The following is a 12503-nucleotide window of genomic DNA, read 5'->3' as shown; positions in this document are numbered from 1 at the left end:
TAAATGACAAAGTTAAAATCTGTTAGTTTTAACCCTCATGTGGTGTTCTGGTCATTTTTTACCCTTTTTGATTTGATTCCTTTAAAAGAAATTGTATAGTGATAAAAGACTTGGTGACTTTTCCTCCACTAGCTATCAAAACACAAAAAAAAATCTTGCCTTGATTCGATAAGTGGTCGTAAAAAAAATATATAATTATAATAAAATAAATCAGATACAATGCAGAACATAACCACACATACAGTGCATTCAGAAAGTATTCAGACCCCTTTATTTTTATGTTGCAGCCTTATGCTAAAATGCTTTTAATTATATATATTTTTTCTTCACATCAATCTACACACCGTACCCCATAAAGATAAAGTAAACAGTTCAATATCAGGCCAGAGAATCTTGTTTCTCAAAGTCTGAGTGTCCTTTAGCTGCTTTTGTGTGTTTTGCACTGAGGAGAGGCTTCCGTCTGGCCACTGCCATAAAGCCCAGATCGGTAGATTGTTGCAGTAATGGTTGTTCTTCTGCAAGTTTCATTCACCCATCTCCACACATGATCTCTGGAGCTCAACCAGAGTGACCATCGGGTTCTTTGTCACCTCTCTTACCAACGGCCTTCTCCCCCAATTCCTCAGTTTGGCCCGGCAGCCAGTTCTAGGAAGAGTCCTGGTAGTTACAAACTTCTTCCATTTAAGAATTATGGAGGCCACTGTGCTCTTGGGAACCTTCAATACAGCCAAAATGTTTTTGTAGATCTGTGGCTCGACACAATCCTGTCTCCGAGCTCTGCAGGCAGTTCCTTTGACATCATGTCTTGTTTTTTGCTCTGATATGCATTTTCAGCTGTGAGACCTTATATAGCCAGGTGTGCGCCTTTCCAAATCATGTCCAATCAATTTAATTAGCCACAGATGGACTCCAATCAAAGTGTACAAACATCTCAAAGATGATCAAGATAAATGGGATGTACCAGAGCTACATTTCATGTATCGTAGCAAAGGGTATGAAAACTTCTGTCAATGTAATATTTCAGTTTTTTTATTTTTAATACATTTCCAAAGCTATCAAAAATCAGTTTTTTGCTTTGTCATTATAGGGTATGGAGTATAGACTGATGTGAAAAAAAATAATTAAAGCATTTTAGCATAAGGCTGCAACAAAATGTGAACAAAATGAAGGGGTCTGAATAATTTCTGAATGCACTGTTGATGAAGGGGTGAGACTATAAAACATCCATAATACAGTTTGTTTGATTATATTGGTGATCTCTCAATGACTTCCACTGATTTCATATCAGGCTAATGATATTTTCTATTTCCAAACTCTACCCCTAACCCAAACATCACACACATATGTGCACATCACTAGATTTGAAGATCAACATCAGAGTTTTTCTGACAAGGACATTCGGCCCTCACAGGTGTAGACAAACCTGTCTATAAATACCAAAGTCTGACCCCTCTGTGACAAAGTTTATTCTAGAATTTATGTTTGAAATAAATGACAGTTATCAAAATAATAACTCTATTTTCTTTGTAACAATCAGATTTGACTGTGGCAGCATGGTGAGTTTTGACAACATATTGGAGCATCAATGCAAAATCTGACACTTCAACACAAGTAGTTTAGAAAAAAATGCTACAATTTGACAAATAATAGTTTTTATAATGTCTAAATATATATCCACAGCGTAACTTCTGATAATATCAAGAAATTACGTTATTTTTTAAAGCATTGGCTGATAGAGATCAGCCAATGCATAGAGCACTGAAGCATCTACTGGACATAGCTGTCATTTCATTTCATGTAATTGTTGTTTTTTTTATTCCAGCAGATGTCACCAGAGACCCCCAATGCATGACAAATTGTGATATTTTGACACTTTCAATTTACTGACATGAAGGTTTTTATTGAAGTAAATATAACATAAAATGTGCTTATTTTATATGAAAATTAATGGTGTAATTTAATAATTTAGAGCCAAATAAATACCATAAAATCCCCACCAAAAATGCATCACTTCAGTGTTTTTACTTCAGTAAAATTTGTGTTTTTACATATCTTTAAAATAATATTTTTTGTAAAAAGTCAAATGTATTTAAAAATGTATTTTTGACCCGCAAACACCACGATTGTGACTTAGAAATGAACACTGCACAAGGGTTAATAAAAATCAACCTGAGAAATAAGTGTCTGTAGTTTAGGAAACACCCTGATAGAAGATGTGGTATCAGTCACTTGACACAAAAACACTGCCACTCACCAAGTCCACCACAACATCTTTGTGGAAGGTGGCTCTCCACTCTGCGGCCACTTTACACACGTACATTACAGCTTCAGGGTCATCAGCATTGACATGGAATATGGGGGCGTTAACCACACGGGCAACATCAGTGGGGTATGGAGAGGAGCGCGCCACACGAGGATCTGTGGTGAAACCGATCTGAGAAACAGACACAGGACTTAATTTGGTGAAGTGTGTATTAGCATGCATTGTCACGCATGAGTTTGTTTGGTTGTGTGTACCTGGTTGTTGACCACCACGTGCACAGTGCCATGTGTTGTGTAGGATGGCAGATCGCTCAAATGGAAAGTTTCATAGACAATGCCCTGACCTGCGAATGCAGCATCACCATGGAGCAGAATGGACATCACCTGAAACAAAAACACACAAAATTAAGACATAGGTTTGGAAGAGAATTTATGCTGTTCACCTGAACACTAAAATAATATTTTTTGTAAAAAGTCCAAATGTATTTAAAAATTTATTTTTGACCCGCAAACACCACGAGTGTGACTTAAAAATGAACACTGCACAAGGGTTAATAAAAATCAACCTGGGACATAAGTGTCTGTAGTTCTCCAGTCTGTAGTGAAAGCGTGGCAATCGAGCCAATGTGCTGGTCAAACTCAGACAGTGCGGCTTTCAAAAAGCACTGCCAAGAATCCATCTAGCAAATCTCCGCTCTCTCCCAAAGAAAACGGACAAATCAATTCTCACCTCACGAACAGTTAAAACTGCCCCCAAATACTTTCCTTTGGTCAATACAACCATCTTATAATTCAATTAATCCATTCCTACTTATATCCATGTTTCATTTATATTCTTTAATATCACCTGTACATAACTGTATATATATATATATATATATATATATATATATATATATATATATATATATATATATATATATATATATATTCTTACAACATTATTGTACTATTGCATATTTCTCTTTTTTATCTGTTACAATTGTATTTTTTTTACATCACTATATGTATATATGTTTAAATTAATATGTTTGTTTGTATGTATGTATGCATGCATGTACGTAGCATTCTCTTGCACTTGAAGATTTTGTCACCATGACAAATTCAGTGTGTGTGCAAGCATACTAGGCAATAAAGTTCATTCTGATTCTGAAATTGCTAATGGGTCATTCTCAAAAAAATGTTACTCTCCAACTTGCAAAATATAGCATTTTTTATTCATAAAAGGACAACTTGACTGTTTTTCTATCTTTTATCATTTAATTTTGTTTCACAGAACGAAGCAAGGGTTAACACTAATGAGGGTTAAATGGGTTACAACACCAAATTTTGTTGTGTAAAAATATGACCGTTAAAATGTGAATTAATAATATTTTAAAATCCTGGGAAAAATCACTATATGCATATTTAAGCAGCCTCTGAACTTTGACCTTAATAATTTTTTCCTACAACTTGTATTTGAACAAAATGTGTGTGTGTGTGTGTGTGTGTGTGTGTATGTATATATACACTCACCTAAAGGATTATTAGGAACACCTGTTCAATTTCTCATTAATGCAATTATCTAATCAACCAATCACATGGCAGTTGCTTCAATGCATTTAGGGGTGTGGTCCTGGTCAAGACAATCTCCTGAACTCCAAACTGAATGTCAGAATGGGAAAGAAAGGTGATTTAAGCAATTTTGAGCGTGGCATGGTTGTTGGTTGTCAGTTACTGGGATTTTCACGCACAACCATTTCTAGGGTTTACAAAGAATGGTGTGAAAAGGGAAAAACATCCAGTATGCGGCAGTCCTGTGGGCGAAAATGCCTTGTTGATGCTAGAGGTCAGAGGAGAATGGGCCGACTGATTCAAGCTGATAGAAGAGCAACTTTGCCAGAAATAACCACTCGTTACAACCGAGGTATGCAGCAAAGCATTTGTGAAGCCACAACACGCACAACCTTGAGGCGGATGGGCTACAACAGCAGAAGACCCCACCGGTACCACTCATCTCCACTACAAATAGGAAAAAGAGGCTACAATTTGCAAGCGTCACCAAAATTGGACAGTTGAAGACTGGAAAAATGTTGCCTGGTCTGATGAGTCTCGATTTCTGTTGAGACATTCAGATGGTAGAGTCAGAATTTGGCGTAAACAGAATGAGAACATGGATCCATCATGCCTTGTTACCACTGTGCAGGCTGGTGGTGGTGGTGTAATGGTGTGGGGGATGTTTTCTTGGCACACTTTAGGCCCCTTAGTGCCAATTGGGCATCGTTTAAATGCCACGGCCTACCTGAGCATTGTTTCTGACCATGTCCATCCCTTTATGGCCACCATGTACCCATCCTCTGATGGCTACTTCCAGCAGGATAATGCACCATGTCACAAAGCTCGAATCATTTCAAATTGGTTTCTTGAACATGACAATGAGTTCCCTGTACTAAAATGGCCCCCACAGTCACCAGATCTCAACCCAATAGAGCATCTTTGGGATGTGGTGGAACAGGAGCTTCGTGCCCTGGATGTGCATCCCACAAATCTCCATCAACTGCAAGATGCTGTCCTATCAATATGGGCCAACATTTCTAAAGAATGCTTTCAGCACCTTGTTGAATCAATGCCACGTAGAATTAAGGCAGTTCTGAAGGCTGAAAGGGGTCAAACACAGTATTAGTATGGTGTTACTAATAATCCTTTAGGTGAGTGTGTAATTATATATATATATATATATATATATATATATATATATATATATATATATATATATATATATATATATATATATATAGTGTAACATCCTTGTGGTCACTATAATGTGGTTCGCTCTTGGTGGGGCACGTGGCGAATTGTGCATGGATGCTGTGGAAAATAGCATGAAGCCTCCACATGCGCTATGTCTCCGCAAAACACGCTCAACCAGTCATGTGATAAGATGCGCAAATTGATGGTCTCGGACGCGGAGGAAACTGAGATTCGTCCTCCAGCACCCGGAATGAGGCGAGTCACTATGCCACCATAAGGACTTGGCTCATTGGGAATTCCAAAATGGGGTTCAGCACACAGAAAGATATTCAAAGACATCCTTTATTCTCCATGATTCATGACATGAGCATGTGTGAGAGCAATAAGCCAGAAGAGGGGGATCTGTTGTTTGGCTTTAGCAGCGGGGGGCATGTTGTCTTTCTGTAACAGGATTGCATGCGTATTTTCAGCAAAAAAAATAATTATTATTAAAATTATTAAATTATTTAAGCAACGTAAAGAAGCGATCTATCTACAGAAGTCTGCAGTTGTAAGTGTGTTTATTTAATTGTTTTTAATGATGTTAGAGTGGTATTCATTGCTAGATCAGGTGCTGTTTGTTTACTGCCTTGAACTCGTGTCGCTTAAACGTGTTTGTGTGCGCGCTACATTTGTTTTGACTTGTCCCATAGTATTTTGCTGCTAGATTTAGAGTTGGTTATCCAGTGTGTGTAAAACTATCATTGTGTTAGTATCTGCAAATAGTGCTTCACTTGTTTTAGAGTATTGTTTATTGCTAAAGTGCAGCATACTTTATTTGCGGTGTACGGTAGTTGCGATGGTTCCTGCAATTGACACCTCGCACAAACCTTAGTTTCGGTTGACCACGTGACTAACTTTGTTGTGCTAAGTAGCATAAAGGCGTGGCCTGCTTTTTCCTCGGAACGGCTTGGTAAAATAGTGCATTTATTTGACTGAATGCTCATGCGGAAGCGGCAGCGGTAGACCTAGTGTAAAGCTGGATGAAGGAATACCACCTGCAACTCAACCCAGCCAAGATCGAACTCCTTGTCTTTCCAGCCAACCCTGCTATTGAACACATCACCGTGCAGCTGGGCATAACTACAGTATCGCCTTCCAAAATGCTCAGAAATCTAGGGGTAACTATCTATAACATGCTACATTTCACAGACCACATCTCAAAGACTGCAAGATCATGTACATTTACACAATATCAGGAAGATAGGACCTTTTCTCTCTGTACATACCACACAACTGCTTGTTCAGTCACTTGTCATAACTAGACTGGACTACTGTAATGCTCTCATTGCAGGCCTTCCTGCATGTGCAATTAGACCTTTCCAAATGATCCAGAACGCAGCAGCACGTCTGGTCTTTAATGAACCAAAGAGAGCACGTTACACCACTCTTTGTCCCTCTCCACTGGCTGCCGGTTGATGCACGATGCATGCTGGCATACAAAACAGTCACTGGGTCTGCTCCAGCATATCTAAAATCATTTATACAGAACTACACTCCCGCCAGAAGCCTGCGGTTGGCTAAGGAACATCGCCTTGTCATACCAAAACACTTTCCCAGACTTTCAGTTTCATCATACCACGTTAGTGGAATGACCTTCCCAACTCCATCCGTGAAGCTAACTCACTTCACTCTCTATCTTCAAAAAAACGTCTAAAAACACATCTTTTCCAAGAGTATTTAACCAGTCACTACTTAAAAAAAAAAACATTGTTGCACTTAAATCTGTTTTGTATACTATTCTGATGCTAGTGAAACTTTGTAGTATGGCACTTTTCGTACCACTGTCTCCTTAAGATGATTCGCTTATGTTTTCCTCTTTTGTAAGTCGCTTTGGATGTCTGCCAAATGAATAAATGTAAATTTAACGATTTTCTATTATTCAAACACTTTTTAAGCACCTCTTGGTAAAAATAGCTATTTTCAAGGTTTTTCCAGGACTTAAATTCAAGTACTTAAAGCACCTTGTACAAACCCTGAATTATTTTATATATTAGAAGTTTAGAATTTGGCCCTGTTAATCACTCAAGGATGGAAAGAACCTCATATGGTCTCATACAGTACACACACAGCTTGGTAGGATGCAGGGTAAATCTCACCCGGTTGCCTTCTGTGTCTCCACAGTAGAACTGATCCGCTTTGGTCTTTCCCTGTACAACTGGGTTCACTGCTTCAAGATGGGAAGGGTTGGCCACCAATGAGAGGGTAATATTCCTGTCAGTCACACGATTTATCCTCCTGTGGTACATCCCCAAGTGGTACTTGACATCTCCTGATCCCTGTTACACATACCCCCACACATAATCATAAAAACAATCCACTCTGATGAATGAAATAAGCTCATGAGGATCTCAAAAATTAATATAGAAATTAGGGCTGTCAATCGATTAAAATTTTTAAATCGAATTACATGGTGTCCTGATTAATCACATATACAAATATTTGCTGAGAAAGCAAATAATTATACACAGTTATCTTTAAATATTAAACAATTATATATATATATATATATATATATATATATATATATATATATATATATATATATATATATATATATATATATATATATATATATATATATATATATATATATATATATACACAAAATATTCAGATAATTAAAATGCAGTATATTCTTGTAGCAGAAGAGTTAATCATTGATAAGACAATACAAAAAGTGGCTTTAGAATACAATGTATTGTTTACTACCATATTATTGATCATAAGACAATCATTGGCAAAGTTCACAGCAATCCATTTCACAAGTGAATTTGTCAATCAGTTCAAGATTTATTATGAGGGCTTGTTTAAGAGCCCGTCAATTTACACCTGCATCAGACATGCTTGCGCAGTGTAGTCATTTGCGTTGCGTCATAAACATAAAATGTATATTAATATGGTCTGGTGGCATTGCGATTAATTGCATACGTTTTTTAACGTGTTATTTTTAGTAAAATTAATTGCACTGAAATAACGCATTAAATCGTCAGCGCTAATAAAAATATCTTCGTAGCTGTAAATAATAAATGTTCCTTAAACTTCCTCCACAGACCTCATCAGCAGCCTCCAGTTTAGAGTCAAACTGGCAGAAAATCTGCTCCAGTTCCTTACGGATCACATTGGCAAGCACGTTCAAACGCCCTCTAGAGAGACAGATGGAAATAAGAGATGGATTGAGTTAGTTTCACTTGCACAGAAACAACTGAAATAATCAGTTTCCTCCCTGCATCCTCCCCTCTCCCCATCTTTTTCTCCACCTGTGAGGCATGCCCATGATAACCGCATCAACTCCGTTCTCGCTGGATTTGTCGATGATGGTTTTGAGTGCAGGGATCAGACTCTCACAACCCTCCAGACCAAATCGCTTCTCAGACGACCATTTCCTCTGCAGGAACTCCTCAAACCTGCAAAAATGAGCACATGTAATATGTCAAAGAACTGTGATAAACAGGATGAGAATATATTTTTTTCTATTCATCAGCAAAGGTGGCACATGAATGCCAAATTTTAGCCACCAGTCATTCTAGCTTTTCCAATTCAAATAAGCGTCTCACTAGATATAGGTAAAATTGAACAAACATGCAAAGACCTCTTTAAGTGGACTCTTAAAACACAGTTCTCTTTGCATTCAAACTCTAACTGGCCTTGAAAGTGGACTTTGATCTCTTTTTGGTTGATTTCCATCTACTCGCCACTCACACTGTTGTTTTGTGGAACACGGTGTAGGCTGCCACTAAATTTGTGTTAGATGTCCTGTCCAAGTTTGTAAAAACAATTGAAAGAAAGTGTGTCTTTGTCGGCTTACAATATTTTCAGGAGTAAATATGTGTCCTTAGTGAGTGTGTTTGTGCCATTGTTGTAGTACTCGAATCTGACTTGTCTCAAACTTGAAAATGAATTACTTGAACTCCATCATTGAGTGCATTCAGACTTTGAGGAGAGGACTTATTACAACTGTAAATTTTGGAGCAGAGTATTGGAAAAAGGGGGTGTGGCTAATCCAACGGTTCAGCTTGTTGAAGTTACAAGATGGCTAAAATTGCTAACAGTAACCTTTAAAACTCATTTAGCCAATTCAATAATGTTCGCTAGCTAGCCAGACACCTTTAAAATTACATCATCATACCATTTACATTACATTTACATTTATGCATTTGGCAGACGCTTTTATCCAAAGCGACTTACAGTGCACTTATTACAGGGACAATCCCCCCCGGAGCAACCTGGAGTTAAGTGCCTTGCTCAAGGGCCCAACAGTGGCATCTTGGTGGTGCTGGGGCTTGAACCCCCGACCTTCTGGTCAGTAAACCTGAGCCTCAACCACTGAGCCACCAGTGCCCCATGTTGTCAGTATTAGTTACAGGGATATTAAAATGCCAAAATGGTGATCTGAGGAGAATCTGGGGACAACCTCTGTTTGGCATCTCTCTCAGGTGCACCTGTAAGGTAAGCTATCTATTTGAGTTGCAACAAGTCCCTTCTAAAGGGGCGGTTACATTGGCATAGAGCACACAAAAATATTTATTACAACACAATGGACCAGGAATGACTTCTGGTGCAAGTAATTAATAGATAACAAAAAACTAAAATATTATAATACAAATTTTAAAATATTCTACTAGAGAGAGAGTCTACTCTCTTTCCTTCAACAATAAATCTCACAGCTTTGAAATAAGTATAATTTGAAATTAACCAAAAGTGAACTATTGTCATGCGTCCTCTTGTCGTATGAATTCACGATCAAGCTTAAACTTTGGTACACAGCAAAGATCTTTGGGCTTGCCTTTCCGCTCTGCTGCATTTGGATGCGTTTTAATGGGAGTGAATGGAGCCCCTTAATACGGAGGAATCGACTTCAGGAGGAACAACTCCACTCATGTGTAACAGTGTATTTATTACTTTGATTTCCAAAGTACTATACATTTTAGAACAGCCTAACAAATAGTAGTGGGTATTTTGATTACTTCTGTGTGTTCTAGTGTACTATGTGTACTAGTGCAAGATACTATGGATGATTATTCATATATATTGTATCACTTCACCAAAAAGATTAGTTCAGAATCATTCACTTGATTCATTCAGTGATGGTTGGCATTGTTTGATGGTATTGTGTGAATGTTTCCTGTACAATACACTTTGAAAGGCTGAATTTGTGTGAGTGTTTCAATAAACTTGAAATGACAACAGCACTGAGATTTTTTTGCTTATTTTACAGCAGACAAGGACTTGAAACTCTGACTTATACATGGTTAATGGGTACTTAACTCAGAAACAATATTGGTGAATTGGACTTGAGCATTGAGGACTTGAGTATCAACTTGGACTCGAGATCTAGTAACTTGACTACAACTATGGTTTGTGCTACTTCCTACTTGCAAATATGCAATAGAAAGTCACAGTATGTATGTTAGACTTTCAAAACAAATGCTTGCATTGCCATTTTGTTTCTTCAAACATCATCTGAGCATCTGTCAACAGAACACTTCACAGTCACAAGTCACAGATAAAGTTTGATTCTCCCACATACAATTATAAAAGGAGGGAGTATGAAGTATGAAGTGTACAATTATGATGCGTGTGCACCTGGTGGAGCGGACCATGCGGGCTAGCAGCGTTCTCTTCTCCTCCAGGCTGAACTGCATGATTCCAGGTCTCTCAATCTTCTGTCTGATCCACTGGCACTGGTCCAGGTCATTGATGAACATAAACTCAACCCCTATATGCTGGCAATACGCCATCTGACACAACATCCAACATTGATTAGAAGATAATTTTTCTGACAGGTAAGAGACATCCATGAAACTGAAGTTGGTTCTCACGCACTTCCAATCGGCGGATGATTTCTCTGAGGGGTAGAGCGCTCTCGTTGCCCCCAATAAAGGTGGTGGTGGGCAAGCGGAAGACTTTATCCAGATCAGACTCATCCAGCCCATAGAAACCTGACAGACCATGTCCAACCCATCCCAGAGAGAAGAGCGGGTGGAGAGAGTGAGAGAGGAGGATAAGAGGGAGGGTCAACAGAAAAGAAAAGAGACACATGACAGAAGGCCAGCACAGATGCCAGTGAGCATAAACATGAAGGAGGGATGAGGAGAATGGAATTGACAAATTTAAAAGAAAGAGAAGACAAGTCAGACATAGTATTAAACAAATAACAAGATAGAGAATAATGCAGGGGTTAGTAAATCGATGGAGAAAAGTAAAAAAGTGAGAGAGAATTGAAGGAGTTGGAGACAAAAAAAAGTTGGTTTGTAAATTATGATGAGTACAGAGAGGTGGAGAATTTGGGGTTTGAAAAAAAAAACAAAAAACATTTAAGTGGGTTAACATTCAATTTCACATTGGCCTAAATAATTTCCTCACCCTCATGCCACCACAGACATTTATGACTTTCTTCTGCTGAACATAAAAAAAAAAGATTTTTAAAAGACTTTTTCAGCTCTGTAGGTCCATACAATGTGAGTGAATGGTGACCAAAACTTTGAAGGTCCAAAAGCACATAAAGACAGCATAAAATTAATCCATAATGGTTTAATTAATGTCTTCAGAACTGATATGACAGGTGTGGGTGCAAAACAGATCAATATTAAAGTCCTTTTTTACCATAAATTCTCCTCCATGCCCAGTAGGTGGCAATATGCACAAAGAATGCAAATGTCCAAAAACAAATAATGTGAAAGTGAAAGTGGAGATTTATAGTAAAAAAAAAAACAAAGAAAAAGGATTTAAATATTGTTTCTCACCACACCTGTCATGTTGCTTCTAAAAATATGGATTAAACCACGACTCCTATGGATTACTTTTATGCTGCCTTTATGTACTTTTGAACTTCAAAGTTTTGGTCACCATTCACTTGCATTGTATGGACCTACAGAAATAAGATATTCTTCTAAAAATCATTGCTTGTGTTCTGCAGAAGATAAAGTCATACACATCTGGGATAGGGTGGGTAAATGATGAGAGAATTTTCATTTTTGGGTGAACCATCCCTTTAATGCTCTGATATTTACAAAGCATTTTTCACAGAGATTAAGTAAAACTTGGAATTGTAACAATGACACTTGCAATACATGTTTAAGGAAGGTTAAGACAGATTTGAAATTCTAATATTCCACTTCAGTACTAGTAATTAAAAGCAGTTTCAAATACCACAACATGTGAGTTTTCAGCCTGGTAGAAGATTTTAGTCTTTAAATATCAAATACCAATAAGTTCTCTGAATGATAAGCAAACATGCTATAATCATACTCCTGTCATGCATTAGGATGTATGTACAGTTGTACTGTAAGGTCATAAGGGTCCAATGGGCTTGTAAAAAGAGGCAACCCTACACCTCAAGGCACATGAGTGGGTGTGTTAGACACCTCAAAAAGATTGTTACTATGTGCGCAAATTAGAGCAAGAGAGAAAGGGAGGGGAAAAATAGAGAGCACAGGGATAGAGGGAAAATTTTGTCTAAAGCTGTGCTG

At 37.8% G+C, this 12503-nt stretch overlaps 1 protein-coding gene across 6 annotated transcripts in view; it reads right to left on the bottom strand.

Annotated features, from left to right (window-relative positions):
- The window catches only part of ogdha (oxoglutarate dehydrogenase a), a 33860-nt gene that overhangs the window by 7518 nt on the left and 13839 nt on the right, over window positions 1-12503 (bottom strand). For all 6 annotated transcript variants that reach the window (XR_007968897.1, XR_007968898.1, XM_052108509.1 and 3 more), the window contains 7 exons: window positions 10858-10973; window positions 10618-10772; window positions 8292-8438; window positions 8087-8177; window positions 7131-7310; window positions 2518-2646; window positions 2255-2434 (listed from right to left, as the gene is read on the bottom strand). Coding sequence is in view for 4 of the 6 variants with exons in the window: in XM_052108509.1 (XP_051964469.1) it covers window positions 2255-2434; window positions 2518-2646; window positions 7131-7310; window positions 8087-8177; window positions 8292-8438; window positions 10618-10772; window positions 10858-10973 (998 nt within the window). In the remaining 2 variants the exon portion in view is untranslated. The remainder of the gene's footprint in view (window positions 1-2254; window positions 2435-2517; window positions 2647-7130; window positions 7311-8086; window positions 8178-8291; window positions 8439-10617; window positions 10773-10857; window positions 10974-12503) is intronic.

Source organism: Xyrauchen texanus, chromosome 37, assembly GCF_025860055.1.
Source record: "Xyrauchen texanus isolate HMW12.3.18 chromosome 37, RBS_HiC_50CHRs, whole genome shotgun sequence".
NCBI lineage: Eukaryota > Metazoa > Chordata > Actinopteri > Cypriniformes > Catostomidae > Xyrauchen > Xyrauchen texanus.
Note: the sequence above shows the minus strand (reverse complement) of the source record. Positions and strands in the feature narration are given on the sequence as shown.